Source organism: Ammodytes marinus (assembly GCF_949987685.1).
Source record: "Ammodytes marinus genome assembly, chromosome: 9".
In the NCBI taxonomy this organism is placed as follows: Eukaryota; Metazoa; Chordata; class Actinopteri; order Uranoscopiformes; family Ammodytidae; genus Ammodytes; species Ammodytes marinus.
Genome location: NC_137213.1, coordinates 12,614,947 through 12,640,697, shown reverse-complemented (window position 1 = coordinate 12,640,697; position 25,751 = coordinate 12,614,947). Strand labels below are relative to the sequence as shown.

Below are 25,751 nucleotides of genomic sequence, written 5' to 3'. Positions count from 1 at the left end.
CTGCAAATGTAAACAAACCCCCTTCCTCTGAAACTGCATAGTGCACCTTTAACTATATTTTTCTTTAAAATATGTGTTTAAAAAAATAAGAAAAGTGAGTGGAATAGAGAAATGTTTGTGCCCCCACTAGCCTGCCTCCCTGCTCTAATCTTAGCCCAGTGTTGGAATCGAGTCAGGATATGCATCATTTCCTGGGGAAACAAAGTTGTTATTATACCATTCTGGTCCACAGGTGTTCCAGTGCTCACTGACCGTCTCTTGCAAGTGGAGGGGAAAGGGAGCGTTTACCGATGCCAATCTCTCCCCACCCCACACACACACAAATGCTCTTTGTAGTGCCAGTGCATTTTCCAAAGGCAGTAGGGTGCCGGCCCTATCACTGATTCTCTTCCCAATTGGCATGCAACCGCGGTTTGCACAGACTAATGCACCAGTCGACACAATGAGACCTTGTTTGTCTTTTTTTATGATTTTGAATGAATCACAACCTCATTTGGCTGTTTGCAGCTGTGGGTTCGGAGCAGAAGGTGCCAACTAAGATCAGAGGGCAAATATGTTTCATATGTCACGATGACCAGCAGTCTTCTGAGGCCAACCACAGCACTTGGGGAAAGTACACATGAGTCAGAATAGCAAGTGGTTTCAACAAATTTAGATTATAGCTGCTTTTTAAAACTTTGTTTGACAGTTTCTCTCGTGCCTAGGCTTCCAAACTGCAAAGCTGTGGTTAAGGACAAAATGACACCACATCCCAAACAGGCTTAATTAAATCCAGATTTAGATTATTCTTGGTCAATAAAAACCTACGTAGACTACCATAGATAGTAAATAATAGTAGACTACACATACTGTATGCGGTGAAAGCTCCAGGCGATTTGAGGAATTCCCTTTCGAACTACATATCCCATCATGCACTCGGGTCACTGCGCAAGCGCAGACGGGTTTATTTAGTATACAGACATCCGGAAGCTCCACTCAGAAATTGACCGAACGGGATAGTACTTGGTAAAGTTTCTTGTACTCTGTGTTTTTCGCTTGTTCAACGGCAGTACAGCTGGTGCAACATATAGTTTAGCACAAGTAGCTAACGATATATCTCATGTTGGTTTTGTCTGAACGACACAGCGGCTTTAATGGTGTCGGACAGACTGGAGGCTAATCGGCTAGCAGCTAGCTTAAATAACGCTAGCATATGGGCCCCTCCATTCAGAGAGCAGCTTCTACTTTCTGACAGTTTCTGACGTAAATATGCTAAAATTAATTTGTTGTGACACAAATTTGATTGCTTTAACAATGAGGTGATGGCGTGGGACTGGTTGTGTTTGATACGTTTTGTCAGTGGTATCAGAGAAGGCGAAGAAAGATTTAGATGTCAGACAGACAGAAAGGCTTTATTGATTGTGTTTGTGGCCACAGCCTATTCAAGACTGTTGGTACATGTTTATGTTGTGTTGCATACATTATCACATTTGTCTTCTTGGCACAGCAGGTTGAGAAGGAACCAAACTTCCAATTTGACCTGTTTCTGGTATCAACTGGGTTCCCTACATTGAATCCAATCATGTAAAAATGTTCTGACATTGCAATTCAAATTCTAAAAATAATTGGTAGCATGTTTTTTTTAATATAATTTAAAAATACCTCTCGTATACATGACATGGTGGTTTGATATGGTCACTTTGAAATATTGAAGTGACACACTTAATATTATGTGCTTTTTTACCAATTTTTCTTTTTGAACAGTTTATGCCTTTTTAAATACAAATAAAAACTAAATGTTCAACATTGGACGTAGATCCTTTTTACTGTACCAAAGAAGTCATGTTCAAATATTGTTCCTAACCCAATTTGACGTTAATCTACTGTTTATGTCGCGGAAAAAATGGTCTTTAATTTAATTTCTAGTGGCATTACAAAGTTATTAAAATCTATCTGGTCTTAAACTGTAAAAACCCTGACCATGATGTAGCATGAGACCTTCACCCTGCTGTCCAATTGAGAAATGCTTTGCAGCATTAGTAGGGTGAATTAAAGCTCATCTTTTCAATATAAGCTTTTCTATACACAACACCGTAATGCAAATGAATCTACTTCCTAGAACATGTGCGACCTTGCAGCTTAGATTCTGTTCTGTGGTTAATTTGACAATGAAAACGAATTCAAATCATTGTGTCAATATATTCAGATGAACAGATAAAAGCTTATCTATAGTCATCCACGCTGTGTGTCGGTTAGACTGCTGTTGATGAAGTGAACTGTAGTTTTATTTTTTTTGCTGTGTATGTCATAATTGCTAGTTTAGAAGTAGGACATTGATACATGTTGTTTGTCCTGTATAGCAGAGCCCCATCTGGTGGGTGGTTATTACTGTTGCAGTTGTTCTCTTCATACATGCATCATCAAAATAAGTATGAAACGGTATCAGGAAATGGCCACCCATGCTTTTATATTACTTTTTAAATTTCTCTATTCAAAATGTTATGTTAACTGATCATAAGAGCTGTATTGCCTACATTAACACAGCTTTCCAGATGAAATAATGTACTATTATCTTTCATACGTCCATTTGTTCTAGCTTGAGTTCTGACGTTTGCATACAGAATTTTCCTTTCTAAAGCCAAAACTGTGAATCATCTTCTACATTTTACTGATGCAGGGCAAAATGTTTGGATTTTGTTGTTAATGCACATATGTGTTTCTACAAAATGCCCTTACTTAGTTATAAGCTACTTGTCTTACACTAAGCAGGTCTTAGTAGAGCCAGAGTGGATTTTCTCAAACTTTATTTAATCAGATAACCTCATTGTGATCTCTTTTTCAAAAGCAAACATGTACAGAGAGAAGACATTTTAGTCATACCTGCTTCTAGTTTTCATATACTCAGGCTGCATCAAAAAACAATCACAAACTCATCTTAAGAGGTCCACATGGAAAGTGTAAAATCTTCCAATTAAGTCAGGTTTTTAAAACCTTCAGTAAATCATAGTAAAAAGCTTTTTTTTTTCCTGTTTTTTAAAAAGTTTTCTGTCTTATGAGTCAACACACAAATAAATACAAGAATACAGAGCTGGCTACTGCGTCTCACAAAAACATAACATGGCAGGTAACAGGCAGAAGCAATAATAAAATAAACTGTTTTACAAAATAATGATGTACAGTAAATAACTATTGTATTTGTGTGCGCTGCAGGTGTGATGGGGGAGGTGATGTGCCAGTGTTTGCAGCAGCAGCAGTGAGAAGGCCCCCGAGGCAGCCATCATGACAGAGTGCTTCCTGCCCCCCAGCAACAGCAGCCCCTCAGAGCCGCGGAGGGCAGAGCACCCGGGGGGCGTGGCTCGTACCCCCAGCTCAGAGGAGATCAGTCCCACTAAGTTCCCCGGTCTGTACCGCACGGGGGAACCATCACCGCCTCACGATGGACACCACCACCACCACGAGACTCCAGACGCATACGTGTCTGACGACGACAAGGAGCACGGCAAGAAGAAGAACAAGTTCAAGAAGAAGGAGAAACGAAGTAAGAAATCCCTTCTGTTATTTGAGCTCGAGTGTTTGTTAATGGTTGACATTGGAAATAAAAGTTTGATAAATATTTATAAGCACATGGTCATTTTTCATCAACGCTATGAGAAATGTCTGAAAGCTCTGCACATTTTTCAATAAGTTTCTTTGTACTCCAAGTTTGTCGGACTAATCCTGTAGTATTTCTTGGAATTGGTTAATAAATGGTTAAAATTTCTCATCCCTAGTTGCTTATGCTGTGTTTTCACACTTATAGTGTAGTTATACCTTAATTATGAAGTCATTATACAATATTTGGTCACTATTTGCAAGTCAGCCCTGATTAATTGCTCCATTAATTCAGTCATGAGTAGGGGTCGATTGAAGATTGTTAGATCTATTTTTTATTAGTTGTTTGGACGACTCAGGAAACACTATTTTCATGGGATTTGTTGACAGAACAAAAAAAATAAAAATCCCTATTTTTATCCTTTCACGTCTGCAAGCTTTCAAGGACATACAGGCTGTCTACTTCAGGCTGTTAAGTTTCTGATTTATTGCAGTTTGGGACTGAACGACTTTGTAATGCTGCAGTGGCAGGAGTTGTTGACAAAGAGAGATTCCCACTTTTCCGTCCTATTGGCTATTGCCGTGTGCAGTGGTGATAAATGTTCCTTTACTCAATGTTTTTCACTCAGTGGTTTTCACACACGTTGTCCTCTTTGCATCAGGATTTTTTTCCATGTCTGTATTTAGCTCCTAAACCAGGGTGTAGCGGGACAGAGGAAGAGGTGGACAGTTTCAGAGCACACCCCTAGAGAGTCCCGTGAAGGTGTGTCAGATAAACAGGGACTGTTCTAAAGCGGGGGAAACCCAACAGAGGAGATAACGAAAGGAGACAAAGACTGTGAAGAGGCCACTTCACTGCCTGTAACACCACCTCGTAGCTGTTTGCTCTGAGGGAAAATATTCAAAGTGTTCTAGAGAGAGGAGGTGGCGTAAGGTGCGGCGGGAGCGATGCTAAATCAGTGCCTGACCTCTTTTCCAAGTCCCCATTCTTCCCCCTCCTTTTGCTATCTTCTCTCTCTCACACATCTCTCTTCCTGTTTTCTGTTTCACTGCTGTTATGGTTCTGCCGTAGGAGGTTAGGATATGCCTACAGGGGGTGTATCTATCTAACCCTATTTCTCCCACATCCTAATCTTTATTGTACTTTTTCACACAGCGGAAGGCTACGCGGCTTTCCAGGAGGACAGCTCGGCAGACGAGGCGGAGAGCCCGTCCAAGATGAAGCGTTCCAAGGGAATCCACGTGTTCAAGAAGCCCAGTTTCTCCAAGAAGAAGGAGAAGGATTTCAAGGTCAAGGAGAAATGCCCGAAGGAGGACAAGGCCAAAGATAAGAAGTCCAAAGACCTGACGGCGGCCGACGTGGTTAAACAATGGAAGGAGAAGAAGAAGAAGAAGAAACCGGCCACCGAGGCAGAGCCGGTGCCGGTGGAGATCCCCACCTTCAGGCCCATCTTTGGAGCTCCGCTGGCCGAGGCTGTGAAGAGGACGGCCCTGTACGACGGGCTCCAGCTGCCAGCCGTCTTCAGAGAATGCGTGGACTACATCGAAAGTTATGGCATGAAGTGTGAAGGCATCTACAGGGTCTCAGGTAAAGATTTTTGGATAAAGAAAAGGAAAATTGATAAAACAGTTAACATTAACAAATGAGCAACACAAAAAAAAGTAAAAAGGAATTCTCATTCAAAATTTCTACAGATACATGAGAATATAACCTATGCCATTCTCAATATGTACAGATATTTAAAAATGCAATTGTATGACTATGAACTAAACAAATGGCATAGCTTTTTCCTTATTTTCTTTTGGATTTGTGTGAGTGTGTGCGCTTGTTTTTATTTAACATTGACATTATGTACTCATAATTACAGAACTAGGAATATAAACACGTAAATACATATAAATACGTCTCCTTTTTTGAGAGGGGGGTGTATTTGTTTGTTCTTCCGTCCAATTAAAAAAGAAATATATATATATATAACAAACATAAAAAGAAGAATTTACCAATTGCTTTTTTTGTGAAAAAATTGTCTGATTGACATTCACCCCACCTCGTCCCCCCCCTCTCTCAGGTATGAAGTCCAAGGTGGATGAACTGAAGGCAGCGTATGACCGTGAGGAGTGCCCATGTCTGGAGGAGTACGACCCCCACACGGTAGCCAGCCTGCTGAAGCAGTACCTCCGCGAGCTGCCCGAGAACCTGTTGGGCCGGGAGCTGGTCCAGCGCTTTGAAGACGCCTGTGGACGCCAGGTGGAGGCAGAGAAGGTGACGGAGTTCCACAGGCTGCTGACCGAGGTGACACCGGAATGCAAACTCATGCTCTCCTGGCTCGTCACACACATGGACCACGTCATAGCCAGGGAGATTGACACCAAGATGAACATTCAGAACATCTCCATCGTCCTCAACCCAACCATACAGGTCAGAGGGGAAAACAAAGAATTTGAGTTTTAACCTCCTGAGAGGAACTTACCCTTTGGTGCTCTTGGGGACGTTTTTGTCCTTTCGCACTTTTTTTACGCTCTTTTTTGTGTATAACTTTGGCTGTGCTTATGTTAGCTGAAATATTTTTGGCCAGGGATTTTTTTTTTTCAAATATTTTGTTTATTTCTACTCAGCAACTTTGTACCATCTATTATAAAGGCTGTACACTTTTTTGTTCCTCTCAGCTCCCTAAGGACGTTTTTGTCCCCTATTGACTCCCATTCAAAATGGCCTTTTTTCACCAATTTGATCCTGCTGTCATTACAGCATAAAATATTTTTTTCAATGATTTTATGCTTTCATCCTAGACACAAAGCATCAAAATTGATCATTTTCAACACCATCAAAATTTTGAGCCATTTCCCTATATTTGGCATAGGGTTGAATTACAAGCAATTTTCCAGGTTGTCGGTCCTGCCCCCCACAGTGCAATAGAAAAAAAAATTCAAACTAAATGGTGTGAGTGTGATGGTAGGGATGCTAGTGTGTGGTGCATATGTGTGTATTGAGAAAATATAGTGTGTGTGTTTGTGTACACACAGCCAAACTTTACAAACTCAAACGTGTATGGAAAAAATGGCCCAATTTAAACTTTATTTTTTCAAACCATAGCCATGATGACAAACACATGTAAATGTGATGATATTAGGCAATAATCCAACACTTAAGACACCAAAATTGCTTTTTTAGCCCTATCTAGCTCAATCATTTATTTTCTCCAGTTTTTTTTGAGGATCAAATATGCTCCCTAAAACCATTTTTGTACTTTTTTGTAATTTTTTAGAGTTGCAGGCCTAAACATAAGAAATATGAGAAATTAATGGAAAGTGTGGATCCATATGGATACCTTAGGGTTGTGTCTGTGTGTGTGTTGTGAAATTACTGTGTGTGTATGTGTGTGTGTCTTTGTGCGTATGCATATGTGTGCAGCTGTAATGTGCAATTTGTGGGTTTTCAGGTGGCTGCAGGTTTACTTTGTTACTTTGTTGACATCATCAAAGAAACTGGAATTAAAAGGTCAAAAGCAACTAACAATGAATTAATATTTGATATGTATGTAAAGAGGTCAAGTGGGATAAAAGGTTTTAAAAAAAAAAGTAGAAAAAAATATTACTGTATAATGTTTATAGGGCAGTTTATAGGGAGGTCATGAGAGGGAGTATTTATTTGCATCTGTGACTGCACAAATACTAAACATGTATCAAAAGCAGTTTTATTGCAAATCATTAACATATCCTAGAGTCTAATTATCCCACTCAAAAAAATCCACTTTGCATCTATTATATGAGAAATTTTTCAATTATTGTGTTTTTTTTAAATAAAAATGGCTCACGTCATCACATAAGCTTGCATGTAAAGGGTTAAAAGCAATTACAAATGAATGAATATTTGATATGTATGTGAAGAGGTCAAGTGGGATAAAAGGTTTTAAAAAAAAAAAGTAGAAAAAAATATTAATGTATAATGTTTTTATGGCAGTTTATAGGGAGAGGACGTTTTTGTCCTCTAAGGTCATGAGAGGGAGTATTTATTTGCATCTGTGACTGCACAAATACTAAACATATATCAAAAGCAGTTTTATTGCAAATCATTAACATATCCTAGAGTCTAATTATCCCACTCAAAAAAATCCACTTTGCATCTATTATATGAGAAATTTTTCAATTATTGTGTTTTTTTTAAATAAAAATGGCTCACGTCATCACATAAGCATGCATGTAAAGGGTTAAAAGCAATTACAAATGAATGAATATTTGATATGTATGTGAAGAGGTCAAGTGGGATAAAAGGTTTGTAAAAAAAAAAGTAGAAAAAAATATTAATGTATAATGTTTTTATGGCAGTTTATAGGGAGAGGACGTTTTTGTCCTCTAAGGTCATGAGAGGGAGTATTTATTTGCATCTGTGACTGCACAAATACTAAACATATATCAAAAGCAGTTTTATTGCAAATCATTAACATATCCTAGAGTCTAATTATCCCACTCAAAAAAATCCACTTTGCATCTATTATATGAGAAATTTTTCAATTATTGTGTTTTTTTTAAATAAAAATGGCTCACGTCGTCACATAAACTTGCATGTAAAGGGTTAAAAGCAATTACAAATGAATGAATATTTGATATGTATGTGAAGAGGTCAAGTGAGATAAAAGGTTTGTAAAAAAAAAAGTAGAAAAAAATATTAATGTATAATGTTTTTATGGCAGTTTATAGGGAGAGGACGTTTTTGTCCTCTAAGGTAACCAAGGCGTAGTAAAAGTTAAGGATACCCAAGGGTTAAAGATATTTTTGAGGTATTTTCACCTTTTTATTTTACAGTTTAATATTTGAAATGGGTAGAGGGGGATCTATGAGGAACTTTTAAATGTTTATGAAAGTTTTATTTTTCTTCTGAGGATCATAAATGACCTGTAACAGCAAATGAGATGTTTTAAATAGTTGTTATTAATGCCTTTGTGGGTCTGACTTTTCCTGGTAACTTACAAAAGTATTTATAGCAGGCAGACCGGAACATCCTTTGTTTCCGGAACGATACTAAATCCTAGGTTTAATGTGCCTCACCATCTTCATATAACCATTAATCACCTTACATAATAAATAAATACATTACCTCATTGTGGTGCATAATGCAGTCTCTTTAACTTGGTTTAATAACAAATGCACGTGCTGCCGGCTCGGGTCTTGTAAAAACACGACAACAAAAACTGAAAGTTCCATTTACCTACTCTAAAGAGAAAACATATGGTTTCGATTCAAAGTCAAATAAGAAAACTAAACATCAGCTAGAAAAATGGGTCTTGGGCTCAGGCTCAAGTGTACCTCACAGATGTGAAACCTCCCCATAGCAACAAACCAACCACGTTTTTATTGGATCAAACAGTCAGTTCATCCTTAAAACGCTGGCCCAGTTTGGTGAACCTAATTTGTTCCCATAGGGGAAGACTCTGTGGCTGCTCCACTTACTCTGAACCAACAGCAGCAGGAGCTACAACAACACTGTTAAATAAACACATCTTTCCTTTAATAAGAGGATCCCCGGGTCGGTTTAATTTCATTTCATTTAATTTAGTTTAAGTTAAAGGAGGAGTCAGCAATTCTAGAGAATAATTGTTGTCAAAATCAATATTGTCCAAATCAGTGAATATCTCCTCATGATCTGCTATATGTCCATACAAATAATAAATGAAAAAAAATCTGACAGTAATTCACGGCCTAGGTTCTGTAAACGGGCATGTAAACAAAGATAATTTAAACAAAGGTGGCCTGCAGTAGCTTGCAACATGCCAGTTTACAGTGTCTGAGCTTTTAATTAATCAGATTGTAATACAGACACAGACAGACAGTACAGACAGGTAGCAGATAATTCAGAGATATTCACTCAAAAGTGTTGACTCCACCTTTTTAATATGCAGAATTAGAATTTTGTTTAGTACTGCACTTTCTCACATCCACTGTGGGACTATGTACAGAGCTCTCAAGCTGTTTGCTATGTCTTGACTGATTTGTTGACCCTGTGTGCAGATTGGAAACCGTGTTCTCTACATGTTCTTCACCCACGTGAGGGAGCTGTTTGGTGAGGTGGTGCTGAAGCCCGCGGTGCGGCCGCTCCGCTGGTCCAACATGGCCACCATGCCGGCGCTGCCCGAGACCGCAGAGAGCATCAAGGAGGAGATCAGACGGCAGGTGGGTTCAGTCCCAGTGTAACATCTTCATATACAAGTTCATGCATTTGTGGAAAGGATTGATCCATGGAAAATTAAAGGAATAGTTTTACATATTTAGACAGAAAAAAAGTAATTTATCAAGCAAAATGTAAATTATTTGCTAGTATCATCTTCACAAATATGAGGGTTCCTGCTTTCCTCTGATTTCATATCAACGAAAGTAGAAGAATCTTTGTGTTTTTAAACTTTTTGTTGATCTGAACAAGAACTATTGATGATTTTTTTCACTTTGAATGTTGATGAATAAATAATGAAAATCAGTCATCGGCTCTAATCCATGTCTTTGTAAAGAGTTCTTAAGCACGCAAATTATTGCTTTTAGTAGGGATTACAGCTTTACATAATAGACACATAGAAATAGAGCACGAATTAAGCAAAGTAAGCTCCTTCTGTTTATATGTCTTCTCAGCAGGGCTCATCTTTCTCTGCTCCTCCGGGTGTCAGAACCAAACAAAAACTGGACACACTGATTGACAGTAACTAAGGATATGAAATTTGAAATCGCTCTGATGTGTCAACTGCATTTTGACATGTAATAAATCTGGTTTGGTCTTGTAGGAGTTCCTGCTGAACTGCCTGCACAGGGACCTGCAGGCCGGGGTGAAGGACTTATCTAAAGAGGAGCGACTCTGGGAAGTTCAGAGGATTCTTACTGCTCTGAAACGCAAACTGAGGGAGGCTAAGCGTCAGGTGGGTTGTGCCTGGATTCTAGCATATTCTGCATGTTTTTTTTTAATCAACACCTCTCTGTATGTCTATGATGTAGGCTGAACAGGGATTAACATTACAAACTAACTTAATCCCTTTTGGTCTTTTAGGAGTGTGAGAGTAAGATAGCGCAGGAGATAGCCAGCCTCTCAAAGGAGGATGTTTCTAAAGAGGAAATGACTGAGAATGAAGAGGAAGTCCTCTGCCTCCTCTTAGCGCAGGTGAGTCATTCAAACACAGAAGGATACATGTTTATATAGATACAAATATTTGTTAACTTGTGATGGGATAACTCCTTGTTTTCTTCTCAATACCCAGGAAAATGAGATCCTAACAGAGCAGGAGGAGCTGATCTCTCTGGAGCAGGTGCTTCGTAGACAGATCGCCACCGAGAAGGAGGAAATCGAGAGGCTGCGAGCAGAGATTGCAGACATACAGAGGTATGGGGACACTGAAAGGTAGTAAATAAATGTTGTAATGTGACATAAAACTGTCATAACATGTAACAAAGGTGATAACCCAGCATTGTGTCCCTCAGTCGGCAGCAGGGTCGCAGTGAGACGGAGGAATATTCGTCGGACAGTGAAAGTGAGAGTGAAGACGAGGAAGAGCTGCAGATGATTCTTGAAGATCTGCAGAAGCAAAACGAGGAATTGGAGGTTAGAAGAATAATCAGCACACACACTATATTCTCAGCGCTTGCCTTTGAGTTGAGAAACTGAGTTTCTATTTTATTTATTATGTCAGACATTTCTAAATCACAAGTTTATTTAGAATTTCTTCAGTTGATCTCTTCTGTTTCTGTTTTGTTATACCTGTCATTTATACCTGAATGTTTTAAAGTGTTTTGAGTTCTGCAAGATTACAATCTGAAAGTACACTTTAGAAAACATTTTGTATTTATAAAATTGTAATAAAGAAAACCCTACCTGGTTATCTCAGTCTAAGGATGTTATTGGAATATGGTTGATGGAAATTTTTTATTTTTTTGACAGTGAATATCGCCAGAGTTGAACTAGCTTGTCTCTCATGTGCCATCTTTTATTGCCCTGTAGAATAAAAACACCCACCTGAACCAGGCCATCCACGAGGAGCAGGAAGCCATCTTGGAGCTGCGTGTCCAGCTGCGCCTGCTGCAGAGCCACAAACTGCACCAGGAAGTGACCGTCCAGCCGCCGGCCGAGCAACAAGCCCCGCCCGCCCAGCAGCCGAGCCCCGAGCCTCGCAGTGAGGAGCATACCAAGCGCTCCGTCGCTACCGCCGTGGCTGTCGTCGCTGCAGACCCTACTGCTTCAGCCAATGGCAAAGCAGCTAAGGATCCTTCAAAACCCTCGCCGGGCAAAGACAAGAGAGACACCCCCATGTGAGGTGTCATCTCAGTGGCGTATTTGTCATGTACGTCTCGACCGCTGGTCAGTTGTCACTCGCTATCCACTGGAGATTTCACTTTGCTGGATCCAAGAGCTCATTGTTAATCGTGTGCACCAAGTGGCAACCATGGAAAAAGAAAATCTGTTTTACTGTCGTCTTTGGTGTCCAGAATCACATAACCTTGTTTCCCCATTTTATCTAATAAAAGACACAAACGCCAACAAATCTAGAATTAGGGTAGCTGCTTCAGTGGACAACTGGCTACTGCTGAGAGAGACTAGGTTGACCATGTTATCTGATCCACAGTGCCAAGCCTGTATGAAGGAAGGAGAAATTAAGGGCTTCATTAAGAAAGAAAGGGGATGGAAGAGAAGAAGAGGTAGGCACATTGCCAAGTTTTTTTTCCCCGCTGGTAAGGCCTCAAGAGAAAAGCACAGACCAGATATTATCCCAGCCCCAGTACCTCATTACGTCCCTTACCTAGATGCAAATCTGTCATGTTAGGATAGAGACCACTGTGCCATAACTGAAGATGCCAGACCGGAATATGTTTCCCCAAGAGAACCACTGACACAAAAGCTCTTTTGATTAATGAAGAATTATATGATTGGTCTATCTATATAATATATATTTAAGTAGTATTCTGAAGAATACAGTTGACTATTCGAGAAATCCATTGATTTGAAATGACAGCTTTTTGAGTAATATATGAATATATTTACAAATATATTGTAGATGCTTTCTTTTTCTTTTCTTTGAAGAGCAGCGGCACATAAACACGGTGGCGTTGTAACAGTAGATTTAAAATACCTAAACAGGCAGCAAATACGCAAGAAAAAAATCATTCATCACTGCTAAACAGCTGGAGGCAGCGTCGTTAGTCAGTCTTTACTCTGTCACGCAATCAACTATGTTAACTCTGCCTTTCTTGCACAACGTGAGGGAGAAATATGACATTTTTCTCCAGTCTAACAATGGAGTAACAAATCTGTAGTGATGAATTATATTGCCAAAATGTGCGCAGAGACACGCAGGAGGCTTGTGTAGTTTTGTTGTGTATTTGACCGTGTTTTTCAACTCTTGACATTTGGAGTTATTATTCATTGCGTCAGTTGGAAGTGAGTTAAAATAACAAAACAACAAACCCAAGATTACAAGTCAATCATTTCATTTCACAACTGATCTGTGATTACTGCAGAGTACTGTCATCATTCAGTGATATTTAAAGCAAAAGGCATGGCCTGACTTACTTACTGTTTGTGTATATTATTGTAAAATTGCAAACATACTGTATTTCCTGCTCTTATGTTTTGTCATATATATTCTTTCTTTTTTATTATTATTATTATTGTTATTATTATTATTATTATTAATGACCTGTATGGGGTATACTAGTGTGTCTGCCCTTGCTTTGGTCGTGGGCAAATCAAGCAATCTCATCTGGACTGGTGATTTATCATGTTATTAATCCTGTGACTGAAACGGATAAACGCTAGCTTGAGCTCGGAAGCTTCTCGTGAGGTTATTTTCATATTGTTCCAAGCTTTTTGTAGCTTATTGTTGCAGACAGAATAATGCTGTGAAGAATAAAGTGTCGATCTGAAAAATTAATGTGAATTGCTGTCTCTTTCTCTGACACACAGCCTCCAATGTTTACCTTTTCACTCAACTATGTTGGCTGGTAGTGTGGACTATATTTGAGTTCTCCCTTTTTTCCATGACACACTATCTGAATACTTTAACTTCTCCCAGCCCAATAAAGTGTTATAAATAAACTATTTGCATACATTTTGAGGAAGTGAACATGTAGTTACTGTGTTTTAGCACCTACAGTAGTGGAAACACCCGACTTTTCTGTCATTACTTTAACTGGTTTCCGATTTGGAAAGTAGCCGGATCAAGTTGTAAAAGAAATAGCCAGAAACGGGCCGTATATAAGCAAAACTAGTTTCAAAATAAAAGCGTAAATTCACTTTGCAGAACACTAGACAAATGTGTGTTTCTAAGGTTTTTTTTCTTTCTCTATAGTAAAATAACTAGCATTGAGAATATGTTTTAAATCTTATGTATTGAAACAATAACAGATATTGTCTCTGCCCATTGTTGAAGGCTACTCAGTTGATGTGAGGCATCGCACATGCTCCGCCTAGCAGAGGAGCGAGGAGTGAATGTCCAACAAAGCAAGCTGGCTTACACTGCAAAATACGACCAGATCTAGAAGGAGATCCAGGTATTTTTGACATACTGCATTTGACATGCATGTATTAATAATCAGACCAACTGAAATTCTGGGATGCTAAATAGTAGTCCTATGAAAGTATGGGTAATGAAACACATCCTAACGAAACGATAAATGTTTGGTAGTTAAAGAGGACCTATTATACTACTTTTCTGGTCTTAATTTCTTGTTTTACACTGCTATAGAGCAACCTGACACGAATCACATCACAAAAAACTATGTTGATTTTCAGGAAGCTCTTTCTCTTATTTTGGCGATCCAGCACTTCCTGTCAACACTTGAGTGTGTGTGCTTCGGCAATCTCCGCTCCCTCCGCCTGTGCATCGGCCATCTCCGCTACCCTCCCCCCCCTCTTGCAAACCCCACTCCGTTGTGATTGGTTACCTTCCTTCCATTACCATACATGGAAACATCCGCGTGGTCACGTCACGAATTTTTATGCGACGTCACGAATTATGAAAGGGTAGACCGCTTTGAAGACGTGACTTCTCGACTGGCTAGAATAGTGATTAGTGCTCTGCACAGACACCCCAGACGGTCAGCAGGGAATACGTCGAAATGCATGTAAGTCATTATTTGATAATTTAGTATGGTTAAGCATGACTATGAATCATCATAACAACGTTTATAGGTCATAAAAGTCAAAAAGCATCATAGGTCCTCTTTAAGTCATACATTTATGATTTTCCCTTCAGAAACAGAGTTAATGTATTTTGAAGACTTAATGTAATTGATATTCATACAACATTATTCATAGCAGACTATTATTTAGATGTAATTCTGGATAAAATCTATAATATGATATGTGTCTTATTTTGAAACTCACCACCGGAGGTTGTATTCGTCAATTTGCATTGCTTGATGCTGGTGTAGATGAGATGATCAGCCTTGTCTGTCTCAGGGGCTGGGTTTATCTTTTATCCAACAAATTCACAGTTTCAAGCATGACGAGACAAAGACACTGAGTGGACAACTGACCCATAATGATTTAAAGACCTTAGAGAACTTACCATGGCAATAAGGGAGCTCAAAGTTTGCCTGTTAGGGGTAAGTGGCAGATGTTTTTGTTGATCCACTTTGGGGGAAAAATTCCTTCTGTCTGCTGCGAGACTTCACTAACCGACAACATTTGGACATTAGCTAATCGTTAAACAGGCGTTAGCCGATTCTAGCAGACACGGATAGGCTGTAAATGTTGCTTATTCGTTTAAAAAGACTTTACTGTATAGTTTTTTTCGACGGAAAACTTGAAAATAAAGCTTATATTGATGGCTTGTTGACCAAACAACCGACCGAGTGGGCGAAGCAATAACTTTTATATCTATTTCCTCGTTGTGCATGTTTGTTTTCACATTTTAAAATGGATTAGCTCTAGTTTGCTGTTTGTTTTTTCTTCATTTTCCTCTTATAATAGCTCCCTGACAGTGTATTGTCTATTACGTCATCACCAGACAAACCGCTACATGCAAACCGTTACGTTTCCTGCAGCGTTAGCAAAACACAGCAGCAGTCGCAGTTGTTTGTAGACGGTGACAGGGACGGTTCGTTTCGTTGTTTATCAATGAATTAGAAGGGGGAACTGGGAACTTTTAGGAGGTACAATAACTTCCCAGGCCTGTGCATTCCTCCACTAGCCACTGACATGCTCACCAAGCAGTTTTAAAAGCCAACTTTAAGTTAACCAGAGACTCCCTGTCCCCACCAAAATCTTTTGTTAGTCCTCTGCTTTGGTGTACTGTAGCCTATAGCAGATAGTATGATGCTTATAAACTACATAGCAAAGATAAGAGCGGTCATTATGCAGGTATCACTGAGCAATACATGACATGCAGTCTCAAATAGGCTCTTTAAAGCCCTGAGTTAATTTACTTGTGAGGTGATTAAAATATGCAGTGTATTGTCTTATATTGATGTTCAAAGCTAGTGGTTGTAGAGTTTGTAGACACTGTGACTGGACTACCATGAAACTATCTGATGATGTGCATGTGACCAGACAGTTGCCTTATCAACAGGGGGTCAATTGTGATCTCTCACTGTGTGTGTGTGTGTGTGTGTGTGTGTGTGTGTGTGTGTGTGTGTGTGTGTGTGTGTGTGTGTTTTCCTAGAGAGCTCTGATAAGAAGTCTGAATGATTTGCATGACTTTCATGTTTTTCAGGACACTGGAGTTGGGAAATCCAGCATTGTTTGCAGATTTGTGCAGGATCATTTTGACCACAACATAAGTCCCACAATAGGGTAGGAGCACAGCACTACAAATCACAAAAGACAAATCAATAAAATAAAATAAATACCCATACCCAATCCACTGGCTAACCAGTTATGGTACATTCCCTTTGGTTAAAATTGCCAAAAACTTAGAGTTATTGCATATTTTATTTAAAGTATAGGTGGTGGTTGCATTTAAAGCAAATAACTGGGATTTGGTACATTTACCAAGACACATTCATATACTCTGCTCTAAACAAAAGCCAAGCTGAGAACAATCCATTCAATTTGTTTTTGTTATTGATTCAATAAGTTATTAAGTAATGTGTCAGTGACAAACATCTGCATTTTCTGTGTTATTTTTACTGTCCTGCTGACTTGTACTGATTTGTTTCCTGTACGTTTCTCGTGAAAACATTCGTCATCCACAGAGCATCATTCCTAACTAAAACTGTACCATGTGGAAATGAACTGCACAAATTTCTGATTTGGGATACAGCCGGACAGGAAAGGGTGAGTACACCCACAACACAAATTCCCAATTAGCTTTAAGTTAAAAACACATACACACAACTCATGCTTTTTTTTTAAAGTTAATTTTCCATAACATTTTGCATGAGGAAGCTAGCAGTGACACAATCATTTCACTGTCAGTGGCCCTCATGACATACAGTTATTATTAGACAGGGAATAGGATGACTCGCATTAGGTCAAAGGTCACAAGACTTGAGGTATCATCACAGTGATTAAGTTCATGTATGGGGGTGGAGGGGTGTGGCGTGTGTGTAGTTTTAGGTTGCCTGACATGCTTACAACATGGAAAAACTAGTGCAAGTATGTTCTGCCTGTGTGTACAAATGATACCTATGTTACCAGGGTTTCAAATGATCTTTATCTCTTACATTACACGTATCACACTTCTTGACTTATCTGTGAGAAATGTATTATTAGTTACTTGGTAAGTGCAATAGAAATACCAGTACTGTTTTTGACGATTGGTGTTGCTAAAGAGCAAGTTTTTAATGAGTTTTGATGCTCTTATCGTACAATAAAACAATGTAGGTTTTGAAACATAAAGATAAAGATTTACAAATTTCTCTTTGAAGAAAATGCATTCATTATGTTTGTCAAGACCTCATGGATACAAACACTGGATTTTGGTGGTGTCAACAAAACAATTTTTCAAATTCATTCTTCTTTAAATACAATTTGTAAAATGTATGTAGATGCTATAAAACAGTAGCATTCTGCTAAACTCTGAAGCAACCTTCATAGTGTGGTGGAGGAGTTCAAACTTGTAAGTAAGTAACTTTTTCCATCGGCCACTCATTCCTGAAGAATGTATGGGAATAGTCTACTGACAGGACAGTGTACTGTTACTGTTAGTCTTAAGAAGGTGAACACAGCATTTTTAATGTTAAGATCAAGATATAAGAGTGTATTCAGCTTAAATGGCCATACACTTCTTCATAAATCACATTACTGTGCTAAACAAATTAGATTTGATTTGCTGCATTGATTGCTCATGCTAACTCCTGTTATCTTTTTTTTAAGTTTCACTCATTAGCTCCTATGTACTACCGAGGATCGGCTGCTGCTGTCATTGTCTATGACATAACTAAACTGGTAAGAACACCAACACTTACAATTTGCATATTAAAGCGACTACGAGTAACATTTAAATATCTTTTAAACAGCCTCATGTTTCCTCTCATAATCATAAATTACCTTTAACAGCAAACGAGACCATCAGTGCAAAGAAATACGTTTTTATATAGTTTTTATTACTGCGTTTGGTCTGGTCGCACACCCAGTCCGATTTTCGGTTCACGCGTGCATGCTCTATGGTCACATATCCGTATTGGTCGCAGATTTCAGTGTGGCGCTGGCGCAGCAACGTGATTTGAGAAGCCTGTCCCTCTGGGTGAGGGAAGGGGAGCGGGAGCCTTGTTTGAGACAGTTATTTGTCGTCATAATGACTGATAACGGGGCTGAACCATCAAAGAAAAAAAAGAAAATGCAATGAAGAAAAGCTAAAAGGGAGAGTGATAGGCGGGCGGGAGGGCGTTGCCAAGCAACGTATACTGTATACACAATTTTACGGGATCGAACTAGGCTGCAGTGTTTACTCCTAAATTAATGTAGCCTACTAAAACAAAGTTTACTTTGCCTCACCAGCATTATCAGATGACCATTATTCATCTGACAGTCATTATTTACAACAACATAAACACATTACATCATCATGATCCATACTAACTGCCGTCTCTCGTTCATTCGCTTTGAGTGAGGACACGGAATCTTTCAGCTCTGTGAGAGGTGACACTGCATCAACTCATTGCAATCAGGTGTGTGTGTAGCACTGACTGGCATTAGTTGATGCTGTGTCACTAACCACTCTCACGGAGCCGAAAAGAGTCCGGTGCCCTCACACTTTCAACACACGGACATGCACTATATTGCTTCCTGATCATTTGAATCTCGCACACCCGGCACAAGCTAGAAAACAGCTTCACGACAGCTGCCGTCGTAAAAATACTACCGCTTTTGTCCAAAGGGGCCGCCAACGTGCCATTTTACTCGTAGTGGCTTTAAAGGAACAAATTCAACTTGGGTTTATTGGTGGTCAACCGTTTCAAATCCCTGCAGCACAAATGACTGCCCTTAACTGTACCACTGGAGACCGCTGTTGTGTTCAGTAACTCCCTGGTGAATTTTAATGTGTGTAACTTGAAGACGCTGTTTTCAATGACTTTTCCATCACTCTGAAATGTCTTGCTTCCATGTCATTGGAATGTCATTCTTTCCTGGTCTGTTAATGGAAACTTGTCTGCAAAAACACATTCCAAATCGTTAAAAATGTGACACTAGTTGTAGTTGAATCAATGTTGTTATAAAGAATCTACCGCAGAGTTGACCACGGTGTGCTCTCGTTGTTCAGGACTCTTTCCAGACACTGAAGAAGTGGGTGAAGGAGCTGAAGGAACACGGACCAGAGGACATTGTTGTAGCCATAGCAGGGAACAAGAATGATTTAGGGGACATCAGGTGAGCTAAGGGTTAATTTTTTAGATGTAGACAGTAGCTGTAAGGAAACTGCTTTTCAGGGATATTATGCTGATAATACTTAAAGGCCTACTTCACCGGTTTGAATATGAAGGTGTATTGAATTCTGAGATCCTATGTAGTATAAATGTGCGAAAAAAATTGAAATCGGTTCATCCTAGCCTGAGAAAAGGCAGAAAGAGTGTTTTTTTTAACCCTATATTTCTCTTTCTCGTGACATCACTGAAAGAGAAATATAGGGTTAAAAAAAACGTACTTTGTAAATATTACTGTGATGTCACAGTAAAAGACATCATTTATACTACATAGGATCTCAGAATTCAATACACCTTCATATTCAAACCGGTGAAGTAGGCCTTTAAGTTATGCAAATGACTAACTAATAGACACTAAAAGGCTAATTTGTAATAGTTACATGAGTCTGTCTCGTTGCAGCACAAACACATCTCCTAAATATGAAGCAGCAGCTCTGTTCCTGTTCAGTGAAAATGTTCATTTGCAATCTCAGTTGTGACTCTTGTTTTATCGCATCACTTCCTTTTAAGACTTTCTGCTCAGCAAACTTACAGGTTCAATTAAATGGGGCGGCTGTTTCAGTGTTCTCAACAGAGGCTCGTTGTGCAAAAACAATACAATAAAATCTTCTTATTACACCTCTTTTATAGCTCATGTCAAGTCCAGTGAGCTAAGAAAAATAATGTCTCGATAATTGTCATCGGATCTTCAATCATCCTGTAAGAAGACTAATGGGGCTGGTGGTAGTAGCCTAAAGTATTTTTTTTATGTACAACCTCAAGAGCTTCATAAGACCAAACGCTTACAAAAACATATAGCTACTATTCTTTGTTGGACTATTATATGCAGCCTAAAGAAACATGTATTAAACATTGATAAAGGGAGACATTTACTTGTGTGTTTTGGCTGAGGAGGGGTTTTTCTTGCCTGAGGAGGGTTATTTAAATATTGTCCCTGCTGGCCACTGTATAGATAGAGCTACATCCAAAAACATGGCTTTGTACACAAGATTCCCGTTTTTGTTCTTTGCTTTTTGTGTTTGCCTGCTCTGTAAAAGGTGACACCACACACTTTATTTATACAGGTAATCTCATTGAGACACCGGGTCTCATTCTCAAGAGAGACCTGTTAGCATGGGGGAAACTATAAAGTTGGTTTCACAAATCTTCACAGAATAGCAATAACCATTTTGGTTTAGTTGTATATCTCTCCCATCTTCCAGAGAGAGAAAACTAGTTAGAGATGGAATGGGTGAAAGTCATTGATGAAAATATGGATTTGCCATGGAGAACCGGCTTATTAACCGTGAATCGACATTCCCACTGACTTTAGTGTCCTTCTCTTTCACAGGGAAGTCCCTATGAAGGAAGCAAAGGAGTTCGCTGAATCAATCGCAGCTATTTTCATCGAGACGAGCGCCAGAAATGCTGTCAATGTCGAGGAGCTCTTTCAGAAAATCAGTAGGTTTCATCATGTCTCAAATTGTACGTTGTGTTTGTATCACGTTTGCCTGTATATGCTATTAATTATAATTAAGAAGTCAAGAGGAAGATATGGGCTGTTGACTTAAAGGAAGGCCAGTTTTGGTTTTACTCTATTAGAATGAGTACCGGTAGTTTTTGTACACTGCCTGTCCAACAAAAAAGTCAAGACCCGCATTATCAAAATCTGGAAGTATAGTGGTGAACCATCATCTTCAAGGAAGGAATGTGGCCGGAAATAAATCTTAAAAAATCAACAGTAGGACTTACGGCTATGTGTAACAGTGATAGTATGAGCATTTCCTTGTGCACATTGCAACAATAACTAAAGGGATTTGAACTAAATAGCTGTGTAGCATTAAGATAGCCACTTATCAGTGAGACAAATCACAAAAAAGGCTTCAATTTGCTAGGGAACATAAAGATTGGACTCTGGAGCAATGGAAAAAGGTTGTGGTCTGATTGCGTCCAGATTGACCCTGTTCCAGAGTGATGGGCGCATCAGGGTAAGAACAGAGGCAGATGAAGTCATGCTCCCATCATACCTAGTGCCTACTGTGCAAGCCTGTGGTGGCAGTGTGCAGTATGATCTGGGGTTGTTTCAGTTGGTCAGGTCTAGTTTCAGCAACTTCATGTGCCAAAAAGCTTATCAAGACGATGCCATGGCAAATCCGTGCCATGATCAAAGCTAAAGGTAGTCCAACAAATTATTAGAGTGTGTGACTTTTTTTTGGCCGGGCAGTGTATATGTGTGTGAAAACCAGTACCAAATATATATTGGTATATTAAAGGTGTAGTGTGCAAAGGGAATTTGCGTTTTTTGGACTTGGTAGAAATGGAATATAATATTCACAAGAATGTTTTAATTAGAGTATAGTAGAATAATCACTTGCACCGACATGGTTCTACAGTAGATCAGAACGGTCAAACTTAATGAAGCATTTTTATACATAGTGGGTGTCTGCCAGAAAGGCACCTGTTGGAAGACAAAGCAGAAGTACATAGAATAAATAACTAAATACATCTTCACCTTATCACATGATATTGTAGAAAGACTTGAGGCAATGGTGCATGATGCCATCTTTAGTTACTATCTTCTCGTCCTTAAGGCCACCGTAGCTTGTGTAAATTCTCCAAGCAGGAAGGGTAAACACGGAGCGATGCAATCTAGGACTTTCACTCCTGGATGAAGCCAAGATACACATTATCACACACTGCACCTTTTATACACTTTATATGCTTTAAAATGGTTAAATCTGCCATGATAACTTTATAAAACATCATGTACTGTGTGTTTATAGGTAAACAGATCCCACCGCTGGAAAACCCCGAGGTAGACAGCAACGAATCCTTTAAAATCACAAGGCAGCCCCCTCCGTCCGCCAGGAGATGCTGCTAGTACCAGTGAGGGCTGATGAGATTACAGATTACCTTCGCCGCCCGGGACCCGACCAGCACAGCACAGTCCACAATGCACACAGTGTCTTACCCCTGGGAAAGACAGGACGGTGGACACACAGAGGTTAGCATGCACGTGTGGTCAACTGCAACATGAAACAGATAAAAAGAAAACTACCAACAGTATTATACGTGGCATTGCACATTTATGCCATTTTTAATTGTAGCAGTTTCCACTCTGATGAGGTCAGGAAGCAGAAAGCCTTCAGCCCCTCAGGGGGTGTTTTGACTGAATTATATTTAATATTTCTGTCTGTGTGGTATATGGTACATGACTCATTACAAAAAGGCTGATTTATCCCATTTTCCATTCTAACTTTGTTATTCAGCCCACATTGATAACAACTGATCCAGACGCTGTACTTTTGAAAGCCGAGTTTTTTTGTTACTACATTTTCATTTCAAGAGTCAACTGCTGCGTGGATTTTCATTGCACTGTGGCTCTTAAAATTAATCAATGAACATTTTTTCATGGATGTAACATTTTTACATCCATTTTTATTAAGGCTACCCTTTTCTCCCCATTGAAGCTTTTATGCACATGTATGTATCCATCTTGTATGGAATGGAAGTAGAATATTTGAATGAGAGGCTGTCGAGATCAAACCTTAGACGAGCATCCGGTTGTGCAACTTTAATGCGGCGGTTTTACATTCTACTCCGTCATGTGTTTCCACACACATTTTCTGCACAAGGGTTTATCTGTAATGCTGCAAAATGAACAGCTTAAGACGCTTTAACCGTAACTACAGGATGACAACCCCTGTTGAAACACTGTGACCAATACTCAAAATTGTTTACCTAGTGATTTGTTAAAGATGTTTTCTACATGCTGGTTATGTATAGTCTTAGATTTCACTACAGGGAATGACTGTATTCGACTGCCAAACATGAGTATTCCATGTTTAGTTTTTTGTTTAGTTTTTTTCCTGTAAAAGGTTAACATTTATACTGTAACGAAGAGAAAAGACCTGCATGTATTTTACTCTTAACATGTTTAAAGCTGTTAAAGTTTCTAAGTGATGTACACGTGCTAAACAAACTCTAAAATAACATAATTGCCTTAAACAAATCAACTTTAGCTTGTGAAAAAAGTTAACAATGAAAATAGTCCTTTGCCCAATTGATTAAATCAAGATAATGTATATTGTTTTTTCTAAGGCCGTAGTGCCTTCTGAATTTGACCACTTGATACATGTTTAACAGTACCTTTGCATTCACTTAACACAGTGTTCATTGTGGTTAGTGTTAAGAAATTAGAGTACGCCTTAACATCATATTTTGATAGCAAATGTTGATTTAGATACAACATGGTTACCTGTGTAACAGTATTTCTGGTTCAACAGTTCCATAGATTAAAAAAAATCATGTTTACGTTTGTACCTGAGTTAGGTAGTACAAATTAAAAAGTTATTTAAACATTTTAAATTTTTATCAACATGAATGACATTTTATTAGATGTCACACCTTGACTTTTCTAGCGAGTATTATATTTGTCTCCTCAAAAGTGCCTTTTTTATGTTTTTCTAAACAAGTGTATGACATGGCTTAAAAGTGCATACTGCTAGAATAACGCATGAGTTACTTCACTAAATCAGTATATTAATTGTAGGGGAGAACGGGGTAATATGTCACACGGGTAGGTTGTCACAATCGTTATATTTCGGAACCAGAAGGTGCTGTCTGTTAAATTTTGGTATGTAAATATCCACAACTGGGATCAGAGGTCACCTACATATTCTTCTTTGGAGTTAGACTGCTGAATTTGAGGTGAGAGGACTGTTAGTGTTTTTCATGTCAAATTGAAAATATTTAGCTCCTCAGTATTTTTCTTCTAGGCTTTTACACAATGGGTTTATAACAAAACACTTGTTACCCTAAAAAAGTGTGAAGGGTAAGGTATAGTTTAGATGTTTGTTTTTAGCAAGCTAATTAGTTGTCAGATGGTTGTTGGCCTTGATGCTAGCAAGAAATTCCAGTTGGGGTTGTTCGTCACATTTTTTGGAAGGTTGGTTGTCACATGTTATCCAAAGGGTGCAGCCAGGAAAGGAACACAATAACAAAAGAAAATGTCAAGCTGTATCCTCACTGACACCCCAGAGAAGGAGAGAATAGAGCAGGAAAGGCAGCTAGCATGCAAAAGAGAAAAAGGGTAACAAAATCAAAACGTGCATCCAGTGCATCCCAAACTAGACCAGTTGCCAAGGCTACTGCACCCCAGTGCACACCACCCCAGCTGGAGAAGAAGAAACAGAAGAGAAAGAGACATGAGGAGGAATCTTCATCAGATGAAGAGGATAGTTTGTTTTTGGTTTGTATGGAAACGTTCTCCAGCACCCGTTCAGGGGAGGTAAGGGGAAAGTGTTGTATGTGCAACCAGTGGGCACACACTCTCTGCTTAGTTAGTGAGCAGACCCTACATTTGCCATCACTGTAACTCAGATAGTGAATGTGTGTATCGTGGTTGAGTAGGCTATTATTGTTAGACCTATTTGTTTTGTTCTTTATGTTGTTACATACAGTAGGTTGGTCTTAATATGATTTCCTTTTTGTTTATTCATTGCTCATTTTGTGTTAAGATGCATACAGTTATGTAGACCTATTTATCAACTTGACAATGAAATTAAACTTTCAAATTTAGTTCTGCTTTCTTGCCTTCTTTTTACGATGTTTCCCATTTAAGATAACATTGTGACAAACAACCCCATAGTGTGTGACAACCGACCCCTTGATGGGGTTGGTTGTCACAATGTGTTAGAGTGTCTTTGATGGTACATTTCTTCTTTATTACAATAAGTTAGAAAAAGTGAGGTGTTCATATTTTCAAGCCAACACCTTCAGCTTCAATTTAATGTAGGAATGACTATTGAAAGATGTTTAGGTGATGAACAATTCTCACTAGAGTAAAAAGTGTGCCTACTTACCCCGGTCTCCCCTACGCTCAACTTTGAAAATGCCAATTATCTGCAGCCATCCTTGTAATGTATGCCTTAAGTCATGCTTCCCTGTATCCTCTGTAGGCCAACATTACATTTTGCATATTAATCAATGTAATAAAGTAGTGATTATTCTATTTGTTTGTTTTGTCTTTTGTGGTACTTTAACCCAACGTAAAGAGAAAAATGTGTTTTGAAATGTTAAAGACACCAGAACACTTTTAGAGAATCAGATATAGCCTTTCTGATTCTGTGTACAACGTTGTGTTGACAAAGACGGATGAGCGAGAGAAGAAGGGACTGGGAAAAAAAAGGTCATGACTTGGATTAACCTCCTGACATCATGAGAACATGGTATGCCTCATAACATGGCCACCTCAGAAAAACAAACTCCAAGTGTAAAAAACACCAGAAAAGTTGCACAGTATATGAAGCTTTTACTCCTTTTCCTTGACCATTGACCAAAACCATTGAAATGATTCAACTTGTGCA

General features: G+C 39.0%; 2 protein-coding genes across 2 annotated transcripts; both read left to right on the top strand.

Moving 5' to 3' along the window:
- The first annotated feature begins 411 nt into the window (after positions 1 to 411).
- ralbp1 (ralA binding protein 1) lies at positions 412 to 13,458 on the top strand. The gene is made up of 10 exons (XM_080033750.1): positions 412 to 1,005; positions 3,190 to 3,517; positions 4,727 to 5,158; positions 5,640 to 5,989; positions 9,577 to 9,738; positions 10,338 to 10,469; positions 10,598 to 10,708; positions 10,806 to 10,927; positions 11,026 to 11,146; positions 11,543 to 13,458. The coding sequence occupies exons 2-10, from the start codon at positions 3,259 to 3,261 to the stop codon at positions 11,852 to 11,854; spliced, it is 2,001 nt and encodes a 666-aa protein (XP_079889876.1). The 5' UTR covers positions 412 to 1,005; positions 3,190 to 3,258; the 3' UTR covers positions 11,855 to 13,458.
- A 1,527-nt stretch (positions 13,459 to 14,985) lies between these two features.
- Positions 14,986 to 25,356, top strand: rab31 (RAB31, member RAS oncogene family). Its single transcript, XM_080033803.1, has 7 exons — positions 14,986 to 15,144; positions 16,254 to 16,333; positions 16,735 to 16,816; positions 17,858 to 17,929; positions 19,245 to 19,351; positions 20,735 to 20,844; positions 22,167 to 25,356. The coding sequence occupies exons 1-7, from the start codon at positions 15,109 to 15,111 to the stop codon at positions 22,262 to 22,264; spliced, it is 585 nt and encodes a 194-aa protein (XP_079889929.1). The 5' UTR covers positions 14,986 to 15,108; the 3' UTR covers positions 22,265 to 25,356.
- The last annotated feature ends 395 nt before the right edge of the window (positions 25,357 to 25,751 follow it).

Excerpts from the sequence above, each read along its gene's own strand:
- ralbp1 (XM_080033750.1), top strand. The coding sequence starts at position 3,259 with ATGACAGAGTGCTTCCTGCCCCCCAGCAACAGCAGCCCCTCAGAGCCG. Across the intron at positions 5,990-9,576 it reads TCCTCAACCCAACCATACAG|ATTGGAAACCGTGTTCTCTA; the intron begins GTCAGAGGGGAA and ends CCCTGTGTGCAG. Across the intron at positions 9,739-10,337 it reads AGGAGGAGATCAGACGGCAG|GAGTTCCTGCTGAACTGCCT; the intron begins GTGGGTTCAGTC and ends TTGGTCTTGTAG.
- rab31 (XM_080033803.1), top strand. The coding sequence starts at position 15,109 with ATGGCAATAAGGGAGCTCAAAGTTTGCCTGTTAGGG. Across the intron at positions 16,817-17,857 it reads ATACAGCCGGACAGGAAAGG|TTTCACTCATTAGCTCCTAT; the intron begins GTGAGTACACCC and ends CTTTTTTTTAAG. Across the intron at positions 19,352-20,734 it reads AATGATTTAGGGGACATCAG|GGAAGTCCCTATGAAGGAAG; the intron begins GTGAGCTAAGGG and ends TCTCTTTCACAG.